At 41.4% G+C, this 21,738-nt stretch overlaps 1 protein-coding gene across 2 annotated transcripts in view; it reads right to left on the bottom strand.

The window, feature by feature from the left end:
- Positions 1–21,738, bottom strand: part of vps50 (VPS50 subunit of EARP/GARPII complex) — a 118,234-nt gene that overhangs the window by 42,433 nt on the left and 54,063 nt on the right. For both annotated transcript variants that reach the window (XM_030063729.1, XM_030063730.1), the window contains exons 14-19: positions 8,627–8,718; positions 8,212–8,306; positions 7,024–7,122; positions 5,239–5,329; positions 2,752–2,937; positions 1,090–1,208 (exon numbers count right to left, since the gene is read on the bottom strand). In XM_030063729.1, the coding sequence (XP_029919589.1) occupies positions 1,090–1,208; positions 2,752–2,937; positions 5,239–5,329; positions 7,024–7,122; positions 8,212–8,306; positions 8,627–8,718 (682 nt within the window). The remainder of the gene's footprint in view (positions 1–1,089; positions 1,209–2,751; positions 2,938–5,238; positions 5,330–7,023; positions 7,123–8,211; positions 8,307–8,626; positions 8,719–21,738) is intronic.

The raw sequence follows: 21,738 nt of genomic DNA, 5'->3' as shown, positions 1-21,738 counted from the left end.
GGAAATGATATCATCACAGCAATGCCTAATGGGGAGCTGCTAAATAAATAATAGTACTGTGTATTCAGTTTCCTCTGCAAATCTGACTGAATCTGAGAGGCCTACAGGAACAGATACCTACAATACACATAAAAAGCCTTAATGATACAGGGAAAACAGACAGATACGGCAACTGCAATAACAATCACAAATTTTCATTTTCATTTAAAAACTCTATAATAAAATTGTGATTATGTGATTTTCTTTTTTTTCTACCACGCACAAACAGGATCACTCAAACTTCACTCAGACAACACGGGGGAAGTATATAGTATTCATAATTATTTCACTCATTCATAATAAGTTCACTGACTGAGGTGATGATTAATAACACCCACTACATCAGGTAAGAAAATGGCCTAAATAATTACAGATATATCATGAGCTGCATATCGATAGGTGGCTGATAGAAGTGTAAAGATAAACCATTTGGTTTCCTTGCCTAGAAAACGCGTTTCAGTGATTTTTCAGCAGTACCACACTACTCTCACAGATTAATGACATAAAATCCAAAAGGGAAGGATTTTAAAACTCATAAAACCACAGTGAAGTGCCTCTTTCATTGTGGAAAATTAATCTTTTTATACAAGGCATACAGAAGCTAATGACTGCCTGTGTGTTTATCAAGGAACCACTAATCTTTCTGCAGTCACAGGACAGAGGCGGGTAGAAAGATGTTTTTTCATGACGACCAGACAACAGACTGCAAATTTTCCACCTACTTAGCAGGGTTAGATAGAGGCGAGCAAAAAAAAAAAAATATATATATATATATATATATATCATAGCTATATGCAAAGAAACTGGCATAATGACAAAGTGCATGTCCCTTAAGAACCGCCTTAAAATAAAAGAATTTCACTATGCCTGGCGTGTTTTACAGTCATGACTTATTTTCATAAATTTTAAATTGCTAGAATTGGAAAGAAAATTGAAAGATCAAAGGGGGTATTTTCTAAATATAAGCCGTCATATGATTTTGCTGTAAATCCATAGCTGTGGACTCAAGGGGACACAGCATAAAACAACAAACTTCGACCGGAAACTGACCTCTTGAGGGGGACATCGCCCGTCTGCTCATCCACGTAGTCCTGCTTGAGCTCCTCTGGGACATCGCTGTCGCTGTCATAGTCCTGGTACACACTCTTCTCCAGCTCATCTGACTCATACTTGAATAATATGTTGTGGGTGTGTGTATGGTGTGTTTGTGTGCACATGGCATGAGATCAGATGGGAGGGATAGAAGGCAGATGGACAGCACAGAGCAACAAAAGGGCAGAGGATGAACGAGGGGAGAAAGAGAAGGAGAGTAAATCAAACACAATGTGCTGTGAATTTGATTGACACATCGTAAGGGGCTAAACAAATGTGTGAATGAATCTGATGTCACAGGAAAATCATGTCACTGACATGACCTGTAAGGGGGATTTACAAAGGTTTGGAAAATATGATTATGCTTTTTACGAAATACAAACTGCTTAATCAATAGGCCAACAGTCTGAAAATGAATTGTGTTGCAGGGGCTTTGCTTAAAATATCAATCAGTTAAATTAAAACAGAGGGTAAAACTCTCATCTTTAAGGCTAATCGGGTAGATAAGAGGACTGGCGTGAGAGGAAAATTTCATTCAGCTCCTGGTCTAGATAAAGCTTTCCCTAAATGAGACAAAGAGATTTTCTTTCATCCCTCCTTCACAACTGTAATAACTTCCAAAGCTCAGGTAACACAACCTGAAAGATCACAGGCTTACAAGAAAGCTATGGCTTCATCACTGTTGATATATTAGGTAATGAAATATTGCCTCTGTTGTTGAGGCAGAAATAAAAGTGTATTTTCATATATGAGTGGGTGATGAAGCGGCAGGGAACCTGTGTAAATTCCCTTCTCCATTTGCAAGAGAAATGCTTCTTTCAACAAATAACTCTTAAGGTGGAGTGCTGCTAGAGCTTAATGCCACAAAGTAGAAAATGTGCTTCCAGGAAAACAGAAAGGTTTCTGATATCAAAAGATGTAGCTGAATGCTAAAATAGCACAGTGCCTATCTAGGTGTGCAAGTATTGCAGTGCTGAACTAAAATTAAAAAGGGTTATTGAATTCAGATGAATGAAAACTCAAAATCCTATAAAAAACTACATCACTATACAACTTCAATTCTACCAGCTCTGGCTCTCTATCGCTCCTGCCTCAACACACATTCCCTAGAGAATCATATTCTGACAGAGCCACTGCTTTATCATACACACTCCCAATTTCACCCTGCTTAACACTGAGAAACACCCTGCCCCCATACATACCCGCTCTCTATTTTCATTAGACCAACAGCTTAAATTAAATGTCAGCCGATGCATCAAAGTGTTATAATTACTGTATCATGGCAGGCTGTGCGCCACCAACCGTGCGCACACACACACACACACACACACAACCAAGTGAATAGAAGTCAGACACGACCCTGGTGATTGCAGTTAGAGGGCTGCAGTAAAGCTTTTACCCATCCCCAGTGATTATGTCCCACTTCATCATGTCATCTCTTTACAAACTTGTTTGTTATCGTAACCGTGGGCCTTGTAAATAACATACACTCGCGTGAATGGGCACTTCTGAATGGCTGGACTGAACAGCTGATGTGATCTGATGGTAATATGCAGTTAAAATGATTATTTTCCATTTGTGGACCATCTGTGCCTGCAAATGCCTCCTCTTGGCACCTACCCCGTTAGATGCCAGCACATCCTCGGTCTCCTCCTCCTTGTGCTCGATGTGCATCTCAAAAGGGTTGCCCTCCTGGAGATACCGCTGGAAGAGTGAAAGCTCCTCCTCGGCAGGGCTGGCCGACGACACAGCCTGTCTGTTGGGGGAGACAGACGGCGAGCGACACTGGCCCATGAACTTAAACTCCTGCATCAGGGAAGGGAGGGCAGAGAGGCACCTAATGTTTAATTTACTGTAGTCAACATATGGTACACAAAGGAGAGGGTTATAAAGCACATGATGTAATACAAATCTAACTTTAGGCTCATAATCACCAATGGCTGCACTCTCAGATCAGTAATCAAGGCTTTTTGTGTAGATCACAACCTAGTCAGCAATGTGTACAAAGGTAAGACCCCAAAAAGAGTCCAAAAATCAACCTGATGCACTTGGCGGTGTGAAAATCAAAGACGTTTCATTCAAAGACGTGTCATTCAAAGGCAATACCATCATTTTGCACCTTCAGGTCAACTGATCATCATCATCATCACTTTCTGTCTACCAAAGCAGTGTGAGTAAGGGATTGACCATACGTACTGTTTTTTCTCTGACTGCCATCGCCTTTTTTACATTTATGCTTTTACATTTACATCATACACTTTGCAGCTGAACACTAGCTGCTCCTTAAAAAGTGCTGGACCCGGCACTCCTACAAGTTGAAAACATCTGAACTTCCTCAGAAAAAAAGTGATATGATGTTTATTTTATTTATTTATTTTTTTACCAACTACCAATAACCGTGACGAATGTCAGGGGAGAGCCATCACTGTGACGAAACAAGATGTAGCTGAAAATGCCAGTAGGAAAACTTGTTGTGCTGATAAACGAATGCTTCAAGTTGTACATGTTGTTACATGTCCGGATGCACAATATTGGATTTTTTTTTTTTTTTTTAAAACAAGATCCGATGTGCCAGTATTTTCTCTTTAGGCTGACTGCAGATGCAAATACAGATATATGCACATATTTTTTTTGCGTCTAATTGCAGAGAATATCAAGTCTCTCCTGTGGTGGAGTTAACATATGTTAATGTTAATGTTAACTGGCCAAGGATCCAATGGGTAGGCCATTCCACAAATAAATAAATAAATGAATAAATGCATTATGTTCTCAAATGCTGCAGAAGCACAGCCCAACAGAAGCCTGAGTCCAAATAAAATCTCCAGTTTCCAATCAGGACAAATCACCTGCTTGCATCTCCAAATGATGCTCCTGTCTCATTATTTGCTGCCTTTTCCAAGCCATTAACCTTTAACAATGAGATGTGAGTGCCAGCCTTAGGCTGGCTGGCTTGAAGGAGCGGCCCTCTAGCTGTATGATTCATCCAACTGGGAAGTGTTCAAAGATCTAGAACGGGAAGTTATGTATTTCAAAAGGATCCTATTTAATGCTTGGAAAGGGCATTTGAGGCAAGAATAGCTTGAAGTGCTGTGGTTAATGTAAGGAAACTTGTACTGTAGGTCTGGGAATAGTCAGAGTAGTTTTATTTAAACTTACTGTGCTCACTCTTGGCAAACCCTGTGTTCTGACCTTCATAAACCTTCATCTGGATTTGCTTTCAGCATTTAAAAATTGAATCACCCAAAAATGAAAAAAATATTGAAAAGATAAGGCTTCCCGTGCAGCTCACATAACGAAACAGTATCACATGTCAAAGTCGCTGTCACAACAAAACCATTCTCCCCAAAGGATTTCTATAACAAATTGTTACTCCTTACGGCATCCAAACAAAGCAAGGGTTTAATATTTTTCTAACGACAGTCAGACATGGGAAAGCCATTGCACTGACTGTTTAGCATAAAGTCATGGAGAGACATACAAAATGCTCATGCCAGCAGGTTTATTCTGAAGGTTCTTTGGAAAGTGTGTTTCATGCAAAATGTGTCCAAGCAAGACGGGGATGTAGCAAAAACAGATTGGATCTCACGAACTCAGTGACTCACGTCAAGAAAAGAGGTAGTTGCTCTCTTTTGGAAATTTCTTCTCTCCAGTTATTCTCAACGTATATTAAAATGAGCTGGGCATACGGAATGATCTCATACAATGTGTATCCACACAACAATATGACAATTGTTGGTTGTGCATTGTCAACAGCAGGTTCTAACACTCAAACAGTTTTATTTTTTAACACCTGCTGTATATGAGTCGGACAAATAAAACCTCACAAGATACGCAGCACTGGGTGTAGGAGAGTGCTTTATCTTCATCTGTATTTCATAATGTGCATGTCAAGTTTGCTGTACCACTTGCAGAAACACAAGTTGATGTACTTGCCTGCACACTCAGAAACCACTGAGCAGGACCTAAATGATTTATATCCAATTGTGCCAGTGGTGGGAAGATGGATGCGTGACAGTGAAGGGAATTGCTTTCAAAGAGACGCTGATTCAAATGTCAGATGAAAGCTGCTTTGCTTTGGTTGCTTTGGTGATGTGACATCATACTCACGTGAAGCTGGGCAATGTTGAAGTTTGACTTGACTGGACAGAGTTCCCATGTCTCGTTTTCCAGAAACATTCTCAGTTCTTCCAGTCGAGCCCTGAAGGGTCAGGTAGAGAGGGAGGAAAGGGGTTGGGGATGAAACAGAAAGAAAGAGAGAACAAAGACAGTGGAAAAAAGGCAAGGGGTCAGCTTCCACCGATTAATGACCTCCTGCCCTTTAGTTCCCAGTGGCTCCTGTGCTCTTGGGGTCTAGATTAAATGTGTCTGCAAAGGTCACTGGTGGACTGTGAAAGGAAGGAGGCATGTTTGTGCGTGTATGTGTCTTTGTTTCCACGTTAACTGTGATCACATATCAAGACATCCAACCCGGGTCCTAGGTCAATATCGGAGCCTTTTGCGCAAAATGTCAGTGCAGTGTTCACTTCAAGCATTCCAGTGCCCCCTGGCTCTCTGTCTTACAGGTGTTTGAGGTGGGGAAAAATGACACTACATGGTGCACACAAGCCAGACACACGGGAGTCTTTTGGTAGTCACATGATATGGTAAAATCAATTTGCTTTTCACTGCCTTTGCCTTCTAAATTGTACACGGATCATCTTTAAACAGTCCATTTGGCAAGCACTGCTGTCATTTCCCTGCAAATACCCTCCTTAAATGCAACAGATTAAGAATTTAATATTAAAACTTTGAAAATACTCCCATCAGTCGGAGACAATGAAATGAGAAAATAAAATCCCATGGTGGAACTCTTGGATCTTGTTCATTTTTGAGGCTTGAAGATGTCATTTTATCCTTCGTGCCCACAGGCCAATAATGCACCCCCTGATGACTGGATGTGTTACTGCAGGCAGCTGCCAGACAAATGGACGCGTCAGGCGGCCAGAGTTGGCTGATGGGTGATCTCTTTGGGGATGACACCCAGATCGCAAAATTAATCAAACCTAATGTGAAAATGATAGACGCTCTGAGCTTCCTGGCCAGCAGTGCAGATGTGTGAGTGTGCATAGAGGGAGGGAGGGTGCCAATGTGCCTTCACATCGCTGTCAGGTGGGCGAGGAAGGTCTGAGATGAATGGACAATTGATCACAGCTGGTCTGGTATGTAGGCCGATCTTTATGTCCACCTCTTCCTCCCTCCGTCCGTCTACCTCTGTGCTTTGACTATAATTTCACTTTCCCATTCCTTCTCTTTATTTAGATGTGTTCTTCCCTCTACTGTCAAGTTTTTCAGTTTACATGTGGCCCATCTTGCCTCCATGCCTGTGTCCTTTACCCTTTGGGTTTCCAAGGATGAAGCTTATAAGCATTCTGATGTTTAAGGATCATATCATTGACACTTGACAGATAATCACAATGCCAATCAATGCAAAAATCATCCCTGATGACGCACTCACTTCTGTGTCAAAGCATACATATTCATGTGGCCAGCAGGGGGTTATGTAATCAAGATGTAAATGTACTTCCAGCTCAGTGAGTGTTATCGTATAAGTACACATCCAGTCCTAAGAGGGTTACGTTGGAAGCAGAGTGCATTCAAGGCAGCCAGCAGCTGCAGTTGTGAGTAAAACCTGCTGTGAAGCAACGCTAATCTGCTGTTTAAGACACCACTCCCTCTAGTATCCCCATCATCCACTTTATATCAGTGGTATCTACTGACTGGATCTATCTGCTTTATGCCTCTAACTGTTTATACCCAGAGAATCTTACTGACTAAATGAATGAAAAAGGCTGAAATCAAATCGGAGAATCCCAGCAGAGTCAGTAAACGTGAACTGGCAAAGTGCTATGTCACCTGTGATAGTTTTTGAAGTAATTGACACTCTGGCGTTTGATGGACTCCTGCAGCACCTCCGACTTACTGCCACAGAACTCCTCACCCACCTGCATCAACCTGGAGGGAGACAGGGTTCAAGGGTGAGCAATTGAGTGATGGAGGAAGGAGAGAGAGAAAAAGGGAGACATGGGGCAGCAGGAAAGATGATAGGATGAAGAAAAAACATACAAATTATGCCTTACTGAACAGTGTAAAAATTCATCACCTTTAGATGTTGTCTTAATTAACCCAAAATATTTCACAGCGCATGTGGCCTTGGAAGCTCCAAAAAAAACCTTTTCTCTGTCCCCACTTACCCAGAGGCCCTGGTGGGGCCCTGTCACAGGGGCAGTTAATTGATAGAGCATGTAACAAGGAGACCCAGTGCGAAGGGAACAGGTGGACTAATTGAAGCCTGCATATTGAGCACTGATCTTCCCTGAAACCACTTGCTGGTTGCTGGCTTTGACCATGGCTGCATTTACATGTGCAAATCCACTCACTGTGAGACCTTTATGAAAATGTCACATTTACACTGCTTACTCCAAAAACAAAACACATAACATCCATGTTTTGCAACATGTGCGACATAAACTCTCTTCAAAACGCAAAAGGTATTGACTCTGCTACCTGCCACCTTGGTCCGGCCCAGCAGACTACACTTTTCATTAATGTTTATATAGCTTGATGTGCTAGGCAAATACATGCACAACTGGATTTCAAGAAATGTAACCAGGCTGTATGAATGTCCAAACAATGTCCACACATATTACTGTGATTACACTTCCTTCAAATAATTGCAAAACCACATTATTAAAATCAGAGTATCATGTGCAGGTGGGCTGTATTTCTTGCAGTAATGCATCGTAATACAATTTTCAATGTGGATATAAAAATGAGAAGTTTCCCATGGGATGAGTGGCTATACAGACAGGGAGCACGTCTTTGTTTGTGTGCAAATGTGTTTGTATGAACTGAATCAGTGAGTGAGTGAGTAACTTACTGAGCGACTAAGTGAGCAGGCACTGCATGAGTAAGTACAGGCGAGAGAGGGAATGTGTGAAAGATCAGCTTCAGAAAGAGGACACAGAGATGAGAAAGTGAGATAATGAAGACCAATTAGTGGTAACAAGGATAAGCAGGCAGGGCCCCAGCCCTGCAGCGTACCTGCTGATGACATCCAGCACCACTATGAAATCGTCGTATTTGAAGTTGGACATGTCGGTCCCCAGGATATAGGCCTTCACTTTCAACTGGACATCCTTGGGGGCGAGAAAGGAGAAGGACACAGTTATTAATTGGGGGAGAGCTTTTTGATTGAAGAGCCTTGAGACTGAGCGGCAGGGGGGGAAACTGGATGAGGCAGTGAGGGGAAAGAAATCAGAGAGGAAGATGTGAATTAAGAGCAGAGAGGAAAACAGAACGAATGTGTTGAAAAAGAGGGACAGCTAGAGGGAGAGAGAGAGAGAATGTGTGTGAGAAGGTGATGGAGATAGAAAGAGAGAGGGAAGAAGAGATATCCTACAGATAAATGAGTGTGTGTTAAAGAGACAGAGAGATAAAAAACTATAATCTCTCCAACCTGCCAGATGCGGGTCAGTCCGTGCTCCAGCTTCTTCTTTACGTAGCTGCGGTCCACCACTGACTCATCAGACTCAGCCGCCGCAGAGTCATCTGGGGACGTGCAAACACAAGGCACACTGACAGATTAAAAAACTAATAAAGAGACTGATAAAAAAAAAAAAATCCTATTGCCTCTTATCCATTTCATTCATCTATTGTTTGGCTGTGTCATTTTGGAAAGAGTCATACAGGAATTCATTTGCTGATTGAATGGAAGAAAAGCAGATTGGATCGGAATCCGGACAGAATTCAACAAGCAAGAATTGTGCGACCACGAATGTACATGCAAACATGTGTGCATGCATTCACACACACGCAGTCTCACAAACACTTTGTTCTCCAGGGCTTTTTGTGGTTTTTTGTTGTAGGCCACTCCCACTGTCACACCAGTTGGCATGAACAGTTAATCAGCTGTCCTTTGGCTCATGACCAATCTCTCCACAAAATGGTGTGAATCCTTTTGGAAGTTCGGCGCCGTTTTGCAAGAAGCCACTCCCATTGCTACGCCCCCTTTTAGCCAAGTGGCATGAACGCCAACACACACCTTAATACACACACACACACACACACACACACACTTAACCTCCATGGCAAATTTCGACCTCCTAGGGTGAAACATGTGGCTGCCAAAGGGTGGGGAAATTTCTGTGGACCAACTTACTGAAACAGTGAGCTATAGAGCATCTGGTTGCAGCTAAAAATTACTAAATTATAACTACATTATATGACTATATTATATTATATTATACTATGACAATGTTATAACTATATTGTTAAACTATGAAAAGTGAATTCCTGATCTGCACTCTAATATAAGTGGGTGTGTATTGGTGGGCATGTTTAGACTATAAAGTCCTGATTAAAAAAAAATAATGCAAGGGCTACTGTATTAAAACATTCTGAATTAGATATTTCTTGGCCACATGAACAAGATTCATTCTGCACGGGCAGCCTGCTGAAATAACTATCTCACTTGTAATAATGTTGTCCATTCACATTGCTAATCTTCAGCTCTGACAGGCTTGGCTGCCGTCAACAGTGCTGGCCTTCATCATTAGTTTCAGCATGCGCTCTGTCTGAACATCAGCTTGAGGCTCCGTGAGACGTGCTGTACACAAGAGGTTGTCAGTCACTATCTAGACGCTGACACTGGCGGAGGTCACCGTGACTCTCAAGAGGGCAAAGACTGACAACAACCAAAGGGGGAGGGACACTGCAGCCTAAGAGCCCATTCAGACAGTTAAATAAGACACTGGGTGTCCGGCTTGCCTCACTGACAGTGTGACAGTGTCCCGATTGTACCACTGACCAAAAAAGGTTGTTGCTTTAGTATCTGACAAGTGGTGATGAGCTTTATCTTTGCCTCTCCCTCTAGCACTGGCCCACTCGCCTCTACTGTGACTATTAAAAACAACCTACTTCATCTACTATTTTATATAGTAATGTACATTTAGAGCAACAAAACACTTAAATACTTAAACTTATGAAAAACTGTTTATAATTTTGCCTGCAGGGCCAGAGGAAACAGCCTAGAACATAATACAAATAAGTAAAATTCAGATCTAAACCACATGGTGCTGTTTAAAATCTTGAATTGGCAATTTACATTTTGTTCCTGGTGCCATTTTGTTGTTTGATGTTGTATTTCTGTTATTCTGCAGCCAAAGGTGAATACAGTTACATCATTGGGAGATATTAACAGCGTAACTCCTGTGTTCAAAAATTCAATTATTTAAAAAGAGAAACACTAGTTGTCAGGATTCAGTGTCAACCCCTAAAAATAAAGAGCGCCAGAGCTTCTTTGTAGACTCAGCAATTGATAGCAAAGTTAAACAGATACGCATGGAGCAATCCAACATAGAAAAGAAAAAGCACACTTTTTTCTCCTGTGAGTCTCCAATGTTCTCTACATGCTTCATCCTCTGATTCTGAAATAATGAAAAAAGGGAATTACCCCCCAAAATAACAAAATGGCACCAGCAGCACAATGTAAGTCATGCATCCCTGTTTTTAAACATAAACGTTACTGTATTAATGTGTTCCAGGGTGAGACGTTTCCTTCAGGTGGATAGTCTCCCTGCCCACTGCTGACCCACCTGGAGCACGGCTGAACGGTGCAATCTATTCTACACAATGCTGTGATGTCAAAGGACATGTTTCAAGAGGGAAAAAAGAGAACAGATTTTAAAGCAAAGAAAAAAAAACACAGCTTATGGTTACGACTTTTCCTCAACTCCCTTGAAGACAAAACCCAGAGAAAAGCCATTTGCTGAGCGCTGCCAGTGAGACATGCTATCCAGCATATTTGCAAGTAGAGCTCAGCATAATGTCTTTATCTGTGGTCAAAGCACTTCTTCACTTTCTGGTTGAAAAGCTCCATTCAAATATTGGACAAAGACGGGAAACCAAAACCAGGATACTTTCAGGCAAACAAAGACCTGATGCTTGTGCAGAAGCTGGTGAAATAGTGAATCCATCTCCATTTGTGCCGATCACAAACAGGAGAACAGATTGTTGTAGAGTAAGGCCTAGTGAGGAATTTCCAAGGAAACAGAGCTCATAGAACCATGGAGGGAAAAAATTATGTTGTTGCCAGAGAGTTTGTGGAGCTCCCTGTATTTTTTAAATCACCCATATTGGCCTTTACTAACAGAGAAACAAGAGCCTAACAGCCCCACTAGCGGTTTACATACAAGACCAATGTGGTTGCATGAGCTCTTTGCGCAAATGAGTGAATAAGTTACATTGCCGTCTGGCCACATTGCCATTGGACGCCTGTGTTCTTGGTAATAGGGATATATATTAAGTTTGTCACGGTGGTAAGCTGTTCATACCAGAATAAATTCTCCCAAGGACAACTTAATTATTTATCTTTAGAGTGAACACATGATATGACATAGAAAAGCTGGGCTCATTTTACAATAAAATAACTTAAGTCTTTAATGCCTTACTAAGGCAATCATGTTATGAACACCCTCCTTTGAGTCTTCTGTTTAAAACTGTTGCCTACACACAATTCTAGGTTGCGGTAGCTCTACAAACAATTACCTGCGGCGAATACCTTAAATAAACTGAGGACAGGCTCAGCAGATTGAGAACAAATGTCTCTCCCAGAATTACAAACAATGCAATAGTAAATATATGTTTTTGTCACCTTGAGAGTATGGTGGTTTAACAACTATTTACCTACTGTGCTGTATTACTACTACATATGTACCATGCTTTAAGGAAAGACAGTTGATGATACACTGTTATACAGTTTACTGAACAGTATTTCCCCTACATTTTGAAGATGTGTCTCAGCAGAAACACACTACATTTAATTTGATGAAATTGAAAAACGTATCTTACAATGGTCGGCTGCCACAGTAGGAAAACACTGAACATAAGCACTGTGAAGACCTCTTTTTGCTAAAAGTGACACCCAACAGTTTCCCAGCTGAAAGGGAAACCTAACTGCAAGGCCCAGTTCACCAAAATGGTGAACAGACTGACCTGAACACCTACCTGCCTGCCTGCTCGAGGGCTAAAACAAAACAAAATAACTATTTTTGGCATTTCTTTGTGCTATGACTATTGCACAGTCATAGCACAGAGAAAGAATGACAACATGAAAAAAGAGGGAATGACATATGACAAAGGTCCAAAAGCCACGTCCATGTTGCATGCTGCACAGCCAACTGAGCCACCAACACAACCCACAGACACATCATTTAACACAGCTTGACTCAAGTATCTTCAAGCTGTAGTCAAAACAGACCTGCTGTGCCATCGACTTATGTCCCCTAGCTCAGGTGATGTCTTTGTCTACTAAATAAGAGACGGAGTTTAAACAATACACATATTTCAACTTTGCTTTCAGAAAAAAACAACAAGATACATAACTGCATAGCACACTGCATATCAAATAGCACAAAAATATGTCTTTTGGACATCTGAGCAATGATGTGCTTGCCACAGATGGTGAAATACATTAGACAGATGTGTTTAGTGGTGCTTACGGAGTGTAGATTCATCGGAGCCCCTAAAAAACCTCTAAGTATATGAAAGGTTATGCCTTCACAGCTATACAGACAAAAAAGCACAGACTATAATCACTTAAATGAGAACCATTTTATCCACCTACATCGGAGGTTAGGAGATGAGGTCCTTAGGCATAAAAAAAGCAGTGGGGTATTCAGGTATGTCATTCAGATATGGAAATTAATCCTGGGATTATACAAAGAAGTATAAGGTGGGGTAATTCCATAGAAACACTGACAATTGAGAGACCCTATTTTTGACCTCACAGCCTTTTCTCAAACAGACAGGCTGGCACTGGTGCTGATGCATACAAGCACCCCCTCACACACACTGCATGCAGACACATTACAACGATTTGACAGCAGGGAGCTGACGACCTCATTGAGATATGAAGGGAGAAGAAAACTCTTGTCCTGTGTTGACCGGTTCACCTCAGGTTTTCCTACTCTCTTTGACATTTACCTCACATGTGGCATTGCTCTTTTGTTTTATCAGTTTTCATCCAGACCAATGCTTCACCCAAATGTCCTGTGCCAGTGCCATTTTCAGGTAAACATTCAAAGGCAAAGGAGAATCTGCTCGGTGGTATACAGGATTCTGGGAGAAGGTTCAATCCACAAAGGCGGATAAAGAAGTACTCAGGAAATCATGAATACATTTCATCATGCTGCATGTTATCTGATGCAATTATTGGGTGGGAGCGCTGGTTTCCCAATAGCATCACTAATGATTTTATCAAGCCAAAGACTTTCCAATAGTTACACCACATGCATAGAAAACAAGTAAACTGTATTGCTCAACTAATGTTATATCAAACGAGACTGAAAGCTGGATGAGCTCTTTCGTCAACTACAGCTTGCACCCTAAGATCCGCCATCGCATTAAATCACTCCTATTGAGGGCACATAACAATTTTGAAGGAGTGCTTCAGTTTCTAATCCAGATTTGTATGCACCACCTACCATCAGTTGTGCTTATAATGCTGGATGCTGTGAGAGATACAGCTTAATCTCAAACAGAGAAAAGAATAGCACACAGAGATCGGCCAATTAACAATGGTGCTGATGGTCTGACTGCTATATGGTGCAATCCTTCATAAAGGGAGGAGGAAGGCTGACCGCAGATGTGTAGCGCAGGACGCCAAATGTCACACCAGGATTGGTACATATCCACTCCCTAGGTGGTAGATATCTTTCGTACACACGTCTGAGAGCACAGAGGGAAACAGGGTATGCACACTCACGCGCACAAACATCCAAAAATGCTGTGAAATCTGATTCACAAGAACCAACTGTTTCAGTTACACTGGATCTTATATTTACTTGAGGTAGTCATGTGTTTTTGTTTTATTTTTGGAAAAAAGAAAAATCTCTCCTGCTACCAAGAGTGAACACTGGAGACCAGCAGGATTATTTGGCAGCCAACCAGACACAACACTCACTACAGTGGAGCACAATTAAACTCTGGCTAGCAAGGATAACTTTGCGCCTGGCTGTTATCACGAACTGAAGTCCATGGGAAAACCAAAGCTTAATCATCATCACAATCTGCACTTGATGCACCAGTGAGTGTTTCATGCCTATACATTGGAAACACATGTGTTTCTTATGTCTTGAGGTGAATATGAAACTCAGCTTCCTATAGTCACTTGGAGTTCCCTTGTGCTGCATTCCCAATCCAACACCCCACTGTGATTTCATATTATCTTTACCTTCATGCCTGCTGAGTTACAGACAATTAACAGTGGCACTTTTGTTCCTCTTGTCCATCAGAATAGTTCTCCAGTGACAGGCAAACTCATCTAATAGCAATCTTGAATTCTGATAATGACAACCGGGCCCCACAAGAGGAAGGAAAACCAAATGTAATATAATTAGATGTGCTATAATTCTGATATAACAACACTGATCGAACATCCTGTGCCTCAATGAGTGAAGCAATTTTTAGCCCTGTCTATAAATTTGTCTGAGCCAAGAGGAAAAAGTAAAATATAATTGTATTACTTTCTGAAATACAAGGGAAAAGAGGCCGTGGGAGGCACAGTGACAACCTGACATATCTATTTGCAATTTAATAAGCACTGGTTGTGGTGGTGGTGGGGTTTTTGTGTGTGTGTGTGTGTGTGTGTGTGTGTGTGTGTGTGTGTCTCTGTGCTCTTGAAGTACACCGGCACACTGGTGAACTGACTGACGCAGAGAGTATCTGGGGCGGTGAGCTGACCAAGAGCAATGTCAGAGGAAGACCTTTATACAGTGACTACAGACGGTATGTAAATAGGCAGAGATCAAAAGGTGAGGGAAGGTATTGTAAGGCAGTGATCTGGTGGGATGCAATTCCAAATGTGAACAAAAGGCATGGGCCAGGGCCAGACGACAGGATGATCCAGTCAATTAGCAAGTCTCAATCAATCAGGAAGTCTGAGCTGCCCAAAATATGTATTTTCCTTTCACACTCATGAGTCACCAAAATTTGGTGACTCATTAGTGAAAACACCCACTGATTCTTAACTCTGACTCATCTAGGCAGCAGTGTTTGATTCTGCAGAAAGGTGCAAAGATTTAGAGGAAAAAAAAAACAATCAAAAGGCTTTAAAGAAAATGACAGCCTGATGCAAACACACAACACACTACCTAGATATTAGTCTAAGAAGGGCAGATAGGGATGAAACGCAGCTTTCATATAGGGTTTCATCACACTGCATAGGAATGGGTGGTAAGTGGTTAGTAGATGGGGGGCGGGAATGTTCATTGATGCAAATTAAATTTTAAATGTTAACTTATATTCCTGACAGACAACAACAAAAAAAGCAATGCCAAACCTTTCATGAAACTGAAATGAGAAAATAAAGCAGAACAGTTGACCCTGACAAGTTCTAAAAACCAAAGCATTCTAAAAGTGGGAAAACCCAAACCCGGCTGACGCCACGGTTGATCATAAAGTGTTCAAGATGTGCTGATGATGTGTCTTTGACTTCAAATCAGTGGCCAAGAGGCTTTGCATCATCAAAGCTATGAGGAAACTGGCAGAGAAAGGAACTGTACAGAAGAGAAGTGGACAACCTCCAGCCCTATTTTGCCAAAGTCGTCATCAAAGCCTAATGTGATATTAATGTAACTGCACCGTGGCACCTTGGCTTAATCGCTTTTTAACTATAAGTCAGGATGAGATTGCAAAAAAAAAACCAAACAAACACCAACAACAAAGCTGGTTATGGAACAAGAAAAGCAATTTACCTGCTGAAAGCCCAGCCAACTAATATGACCTGAGAGTAAGCATCTTAACAAAAGCTCGAGATGGAAAAAAGGGTAGCTGGAGGCTGTCAATTCCCATCCCGACTCCCTCATTATTCAGTGTTCCAGATAAACTTGATTATCTGCCTGGGATAAGGTATGGATGGCAAACATACCTGATGTGATGATCACATTTGATATACTTGCTTTAGCAATGAGTCAACGGGGCAACCTTAAATTTAGGGCAGTATTACACATTGAATTATTCATACACCTTGGCTTCAGTGATGGGTTGCCAGTTCCAAGAACTGCATTTCAAAATGCAATCAAACCTACACACATTGTTTTACTGCTTGATAGACAATTGATTATTATTGATTCTGCATATAGATCTCAGGTGTAAATGGACAATTTACATCTCTTACTGAAATGTGATCACTTTACTATCCTGGTCTGTTCAGCGAGCTCCTGGTAAAATTAGCTAATGATACTCAAAGTTTCTTTAATGTTAACAAAGCAAGTGTGACTGATGTTGATGTTTATCTTAATGTCCATTACCTTATGATACTGTGTGTTCTGTTGTGAAGGTTAGTTAACAATATGGTCACCAGTGAATTTAGCTAATGTTAATGTTAACTTGGTAAGGTAATGTCAAACAGCTTCTTTGCTCGATCTTTTACCTCTGGTTGGATGTAACATTAGCACTATGCGATGTGGTCTCTCTCTTCCATTCCTAAGTTATGCCTGACTTACCTGAACATGAATCACTTAACGCCAAGTTTACATGACTAGGCATGGAGCGGAATGAAAATCGATCAATCAATTGAATGCAATTTACCACAGTTTTTCTTCTAATCGTAACATTGATTTGGCCACGGCCCATGAGTAACAGTTCAAATCAGCCTGTCCATCAGTAAACTGGCTGAACTGCTGCAGCCTTGCTGTACCTCTGTGTGTGTGATCTGAAAATAAAACAAGTTATTAATTCACTCTGCATTTACAACACATAACTAACTGAACCATGTGAACGCTGTATCAGGCTGACAGGTAGATTCTTTTTATTATAATTTTTTTCTCTCATTGTGCTTACCTGCTGGATGTTGGTAACTGGAATCTGTCCTTGTTTGTTTTTCACTCAAAAGGATGTTCACTAAAAATGTAAACATATTTTGATGACTACCCGGGTAATACTGTGGACTGTGATTACTTTGATCGGGATAACAGTGACATGAAATCCTCAGACATAATCCTAACCCCAACCCACCCGTAGTCTGCATGGATAAAAGCAAATCTGCATCACATTTCAATTTATTAATTACATTTTCATAGGCTTTGCATGTAGATTGGTACTACATGCACATTTTATCAGTGTTTTCATGTGTTTCATGTTTGACCATCTTGGGAGGCAGCTTGTACAACCAGATTGCATGCTGTCTTCATTGTAATTTGTTTGTATTGACTCCATACAGATAAATCTGAGACTGGTAACAGTATAGTACACACTTGCCCCTTTTCCACCAAAAAGAACTTGGTGCTAGTTTGGTGCTGGTGCTAGAGCCAGTGCTTAACTGGTTCCAACAAAGAACCAGTTTACTTTTCCATCGGCCAAGAGCCAAGCGGAGCCAAGTCAGAGCCACGTCACTACGTCAACGTAAAACATGATCACGTGGGTGTCCGCTCACTCGGAATCACAATAACAAACATGGGCGACAAATGGATGACCCATCATAGTGATGCAAATACTGCTTATGTCTTTACAAGCCTACCTTGCAATCCATAGGCCAGGGGTGTCAAACTCATGCCATGGAGGGCCAAGAGGCTGCAGGTTTTCATTCCAACCAACAACTCCACCAGGTGATTTCACTGATCACCCTACCTCCAAACAGAGAGGCGGGACTAATCAGTGAAATCACCTGGTGGAGTTGTTGGTTGGAATGAAAACCTGCAGCCTCTTGGCCCTCCATGGCACGAGTTTGACACCCCTGCCATAGGCGGACAACGCAATTATTGCTGGCTACCCGTCGTATTCATGGTCAGAACGAACGATGACTACGTTCAGCTATACGTTTATAGCGTTCGCTGTTCCCGTTTGGGTCTGTAAACCCGCCCACCAATGATGTGGTGGGTCGCGTCATCGGTTCTTTCTCTGGCCCCTGTTTAGCCCCTGCTCAAAGTTGGTGCTTGCCTGGAACCAATTTGGAACCAGTATGGCCGGTGCTTGGGCGGTGGAAAAACAAAGAACCGGTGCTAAGTCAGGCACTGGCTCTGAACCAGCCCTGGAACCTCTTTGGTGGAAAAGGGGTAACTGTGTTTGTGAAGTGAAGAGTGTTAGCCTATAATATATTTTTTATTACTGTTGACTGAAACAAAACTTTCTTTGTTTTTGGCAATGTTGTTAAGTTTAAACTCAGCAACTTGGATATCAACATTTTCCACAACTTTAAAACTTCATCAACCAACTGTGAATGGTGCTCATGAAAAAATTTCAAGTAGGATTTTTTTTCAGGGATTTTCACCAAGTAGCGAGAGTAAGACTCTGTCATTAGCTGAGGAGATGCAAGGCATAGTGCCACATGCCTTGTGGTTGGCAAAGTGAGGAGTGGAAGCCCACTGTTGGCAGCCTTGCAGGAGGCGGCTGCCTTCCAGTCAACACTCAGAGAATAAGAGTCCCTTGTGCCCAGAGGGTGGTCTCTAATAGTTTGATATGGATGGAGAAAACCAAAAATGAACTGGGAAAACCAAGTTTGAAATTACAGCTATAGTCAAAATTAAATCAGACATTTCAATACATATTTGCAATTCAAATACATTTTTTGCTTGCACTTAGGACATATGTTATTGCCTGTTGCAAAGTTTGGGCCACTGTGGTGTAATTAAGAAATCTCTAGTATAAAATGCTATTGAAAAAGAGGCATTTGGAATTGTTTGGAAAAATGAGTCCAGTTTCACTCTACATCATGTCAGATACTATAGGTAGGTTGAACATATTGGAGGGAGCTTAAGTCATGTGTACTCATGAGAAGCTTGCAAGAATGCTAGAATAAGATAAAATGGGTCAATCAAAAAAAACTGTTATTTCACACAGCGTGCTTCCATAGCTTAGACTCTTATCAGGCCCACATTATGTGTGAAGGCCAATTCCTCACCCTTGGTGCTCTGAATTGATGGCTTTCTTTATCCTAACAGGGCAGAGAGCCTCGGTGCATGTCAATATTAGCCTCCATGGTCCATGCCCATGCTGTGTGTGAGCCTGTGTAACAAACACACACACTGGACATGGATATTTATTTTCACACACTCAAGTGCACTCACACACACAGAGTAAACCCTAAACCTGACGGCCATCAGCGCTGATCAAACATGACAGTGTGTGCACTACAGCAACAAATCTGTTCTGTCAGGTTGGGAGATGACCCTGGCCCACATCACTTCCTGAAACAGCCTTCCCTTTTATTAAGTGGCCACATTAATTACTGATACATTACACTGACCAGCTCAATACATCACGATTGCTATAGCCTTAAATGCAATGTGATACTCTTTCACTTTCTCAAACACTGAGAGCTGGGATTTTGTGTGTGTGTGTGTGTGTGTGTGTGTGTGTGTGTGTGTGTGATGGAGGTCACTGTCACCACAAAATACTCTTTGACAAATTAGACGAAACATGTAAATGACAGCTCCGAAGGACAACATACACTCATGAGGATAGAGAGAAAGAGGTGAAAGCCAGGACGATGCAAGGGCCGAGGACACCTTCATGCAGAGGACAAAGGTGACCAGCCAATCAAATTGTGAGATGATAGATGGCCCCGTGGAAAGGAACATGAGGTTTGCCCTTGCCCTGTAGATGGGATGACTACATATAATGAAGGATCCCGGGGACTTATCATGTCACCAACCATTCAGAACCTACAGGGCACCCTTATGTCCTCTTCCATTTGCCTAATGAATTCTGCACGTAATAGGGAATGGAAGTGAACTAGCTTTCAGTGAGCTGTAGAAAAAGACAAACTAATGTGACAATCCTGTGCTCTGAGTTAATATTTGACTATGTCTTTGATAATATTAAAGAATGACATAAAACTAAATCCAGCTGGCTTTCTCTTCATGAACTGTCAAGAAATTTATGTTAAAACAGAGCTTAGTGCTAACCCACAGTGTTGCCCAGGCAAGCTTCAATGAAGCAGCATTTTAAGATCCTTTTGCTGCCTTAATTCAATGACTTTCCTGTTGAAACAAGTTACGGGGGCGGGGCATAACACAGAGGGGCACCTTTCAAAAGTGTAACCCAACGGGTGATCATTTAGGCAGCAAAAAGTGGTTTTATTTCATGGGAAGGATGATTACTCAAAAATATGATGTTTTTAGTGTATTAAAATTCTGTTCGTGCCTACTGTTTCAGCATGTCACCATCAAAGACACACTGTTTTCAGAATGTAAAAGTAATGGGGTTTTGATATAAACAGTTCACAAAAAAAGAAAGAAAGAAAGAAAAAAGAAATATTTCGGCATCTGTTGTTAACTATGTGGATATTCTGTCATGGAAAATTTGCTAGCAAACTGAAAAAGTCATTTTTCATTTCATTGTGTCTTTAATATTGTGAGTCTCACACCTGGCTGATGGAAGAAAGGAGGTGTGGCATGAAGAACTTCACTTGTTGAACTAGAGACACTCCGCAATGTATAGCCTTGCAATTTCTTCCTGCACCATTACTTGAGTGCAGCTGTACTCACTGCATTAATTATCAAGATTTATGACGATCATACGAGACTGTTTAAAAGTTGGGTTTAATAATTGGGATTTCTTTCTTCAACTGAGATGCAAATGCGTTCTGTTTTTGTATCCGGAACACACTGGAAGGTCAGGTATGTCACTGAAGACGACACAGAAGCACTTTGTATCTGGAAAAGGTCATAATTTTACTTTCATCTGCGCGATGGGCTGAGACATCCACAGCATCACGAGGAACTGACACTGCAACAACTTCACGTCCCCTTGGAATTTTGATGCCAACAGGGAACAAACCTGAAGTCGCACATGACACACTTCACTGAGACGGCATGCCTCATAGTGTATTCATCATTCACAGTGTCTCGTCTATGCATTGTTTATCCTTGAAAGCACCCCTCTGGGTCAGATGTTTCAAAAATAAATTCATCTTCATAGGGGGTCAACACAGAAAGGTCAATCATGTTTATACACAATTTGTATTCATGTAATTGGGAGAGAGTGTCAACACAAAATAAATATGTTAATGATATGAAAATTAATATTTACAAGTACAAATGACGGTGCCTCAGAGGTAAAACGGATTAGAGCGAGAACGCAGCTCCCTACGGGCTGGCGCTGCTGAGGAGACTAAGCTGTTATTCTCCTCTTGACTTGTTCAATGACCTCTACATTGAACGGAAACGCTGTGAGATATATGCCACTTCACCTGCAACACCATAAAATCCTCAGTTACACTATAATTACATGCGCTGCACAAAGGCACCGGTACTCCTTCAAAACCATTTCCTTTCCATACACTACAGTTCACCAAGGTTCAGTAATGCCTCGGTGTAAAGTGCAGACCTGATGATGTGGAAATTAAATCAATAACATCAGTGAGCCTATTCTCCTGACAATGGGAGGAAAGCTGACCCTCTTTTCTGTGAGTCTGTGTAAACTGATTTTTTGTGTAAACCAATGTACAGAGCTGATGTGAATTTTGTGAAAACACCTGCATGTAAATGGGAGAGCAGAGAGGGCAGAAGAGAGAGAGGTGTTTCAGAGGGAGAAAATGAGAAAGGTGGAAAAATAGAGAATAGAGTTACA

Source organism: Myripristis murdjan, chromosome 11, assembly GCF_902150065.1.
Source record: "Myripristis murdjan chromosome 11, fMyrMur1.1, whole genome shotgun sequence".
Classification (NCBI taxonomy): Eukaryota; Metazoa; Chordata; class Actinopteri; order Holocentriformes; family Holocentridae; genus Myripristis; species Myripristis murdjan.
This window is presented reverse-complemented; position numbering and strand designations above follow the sequence as displayed.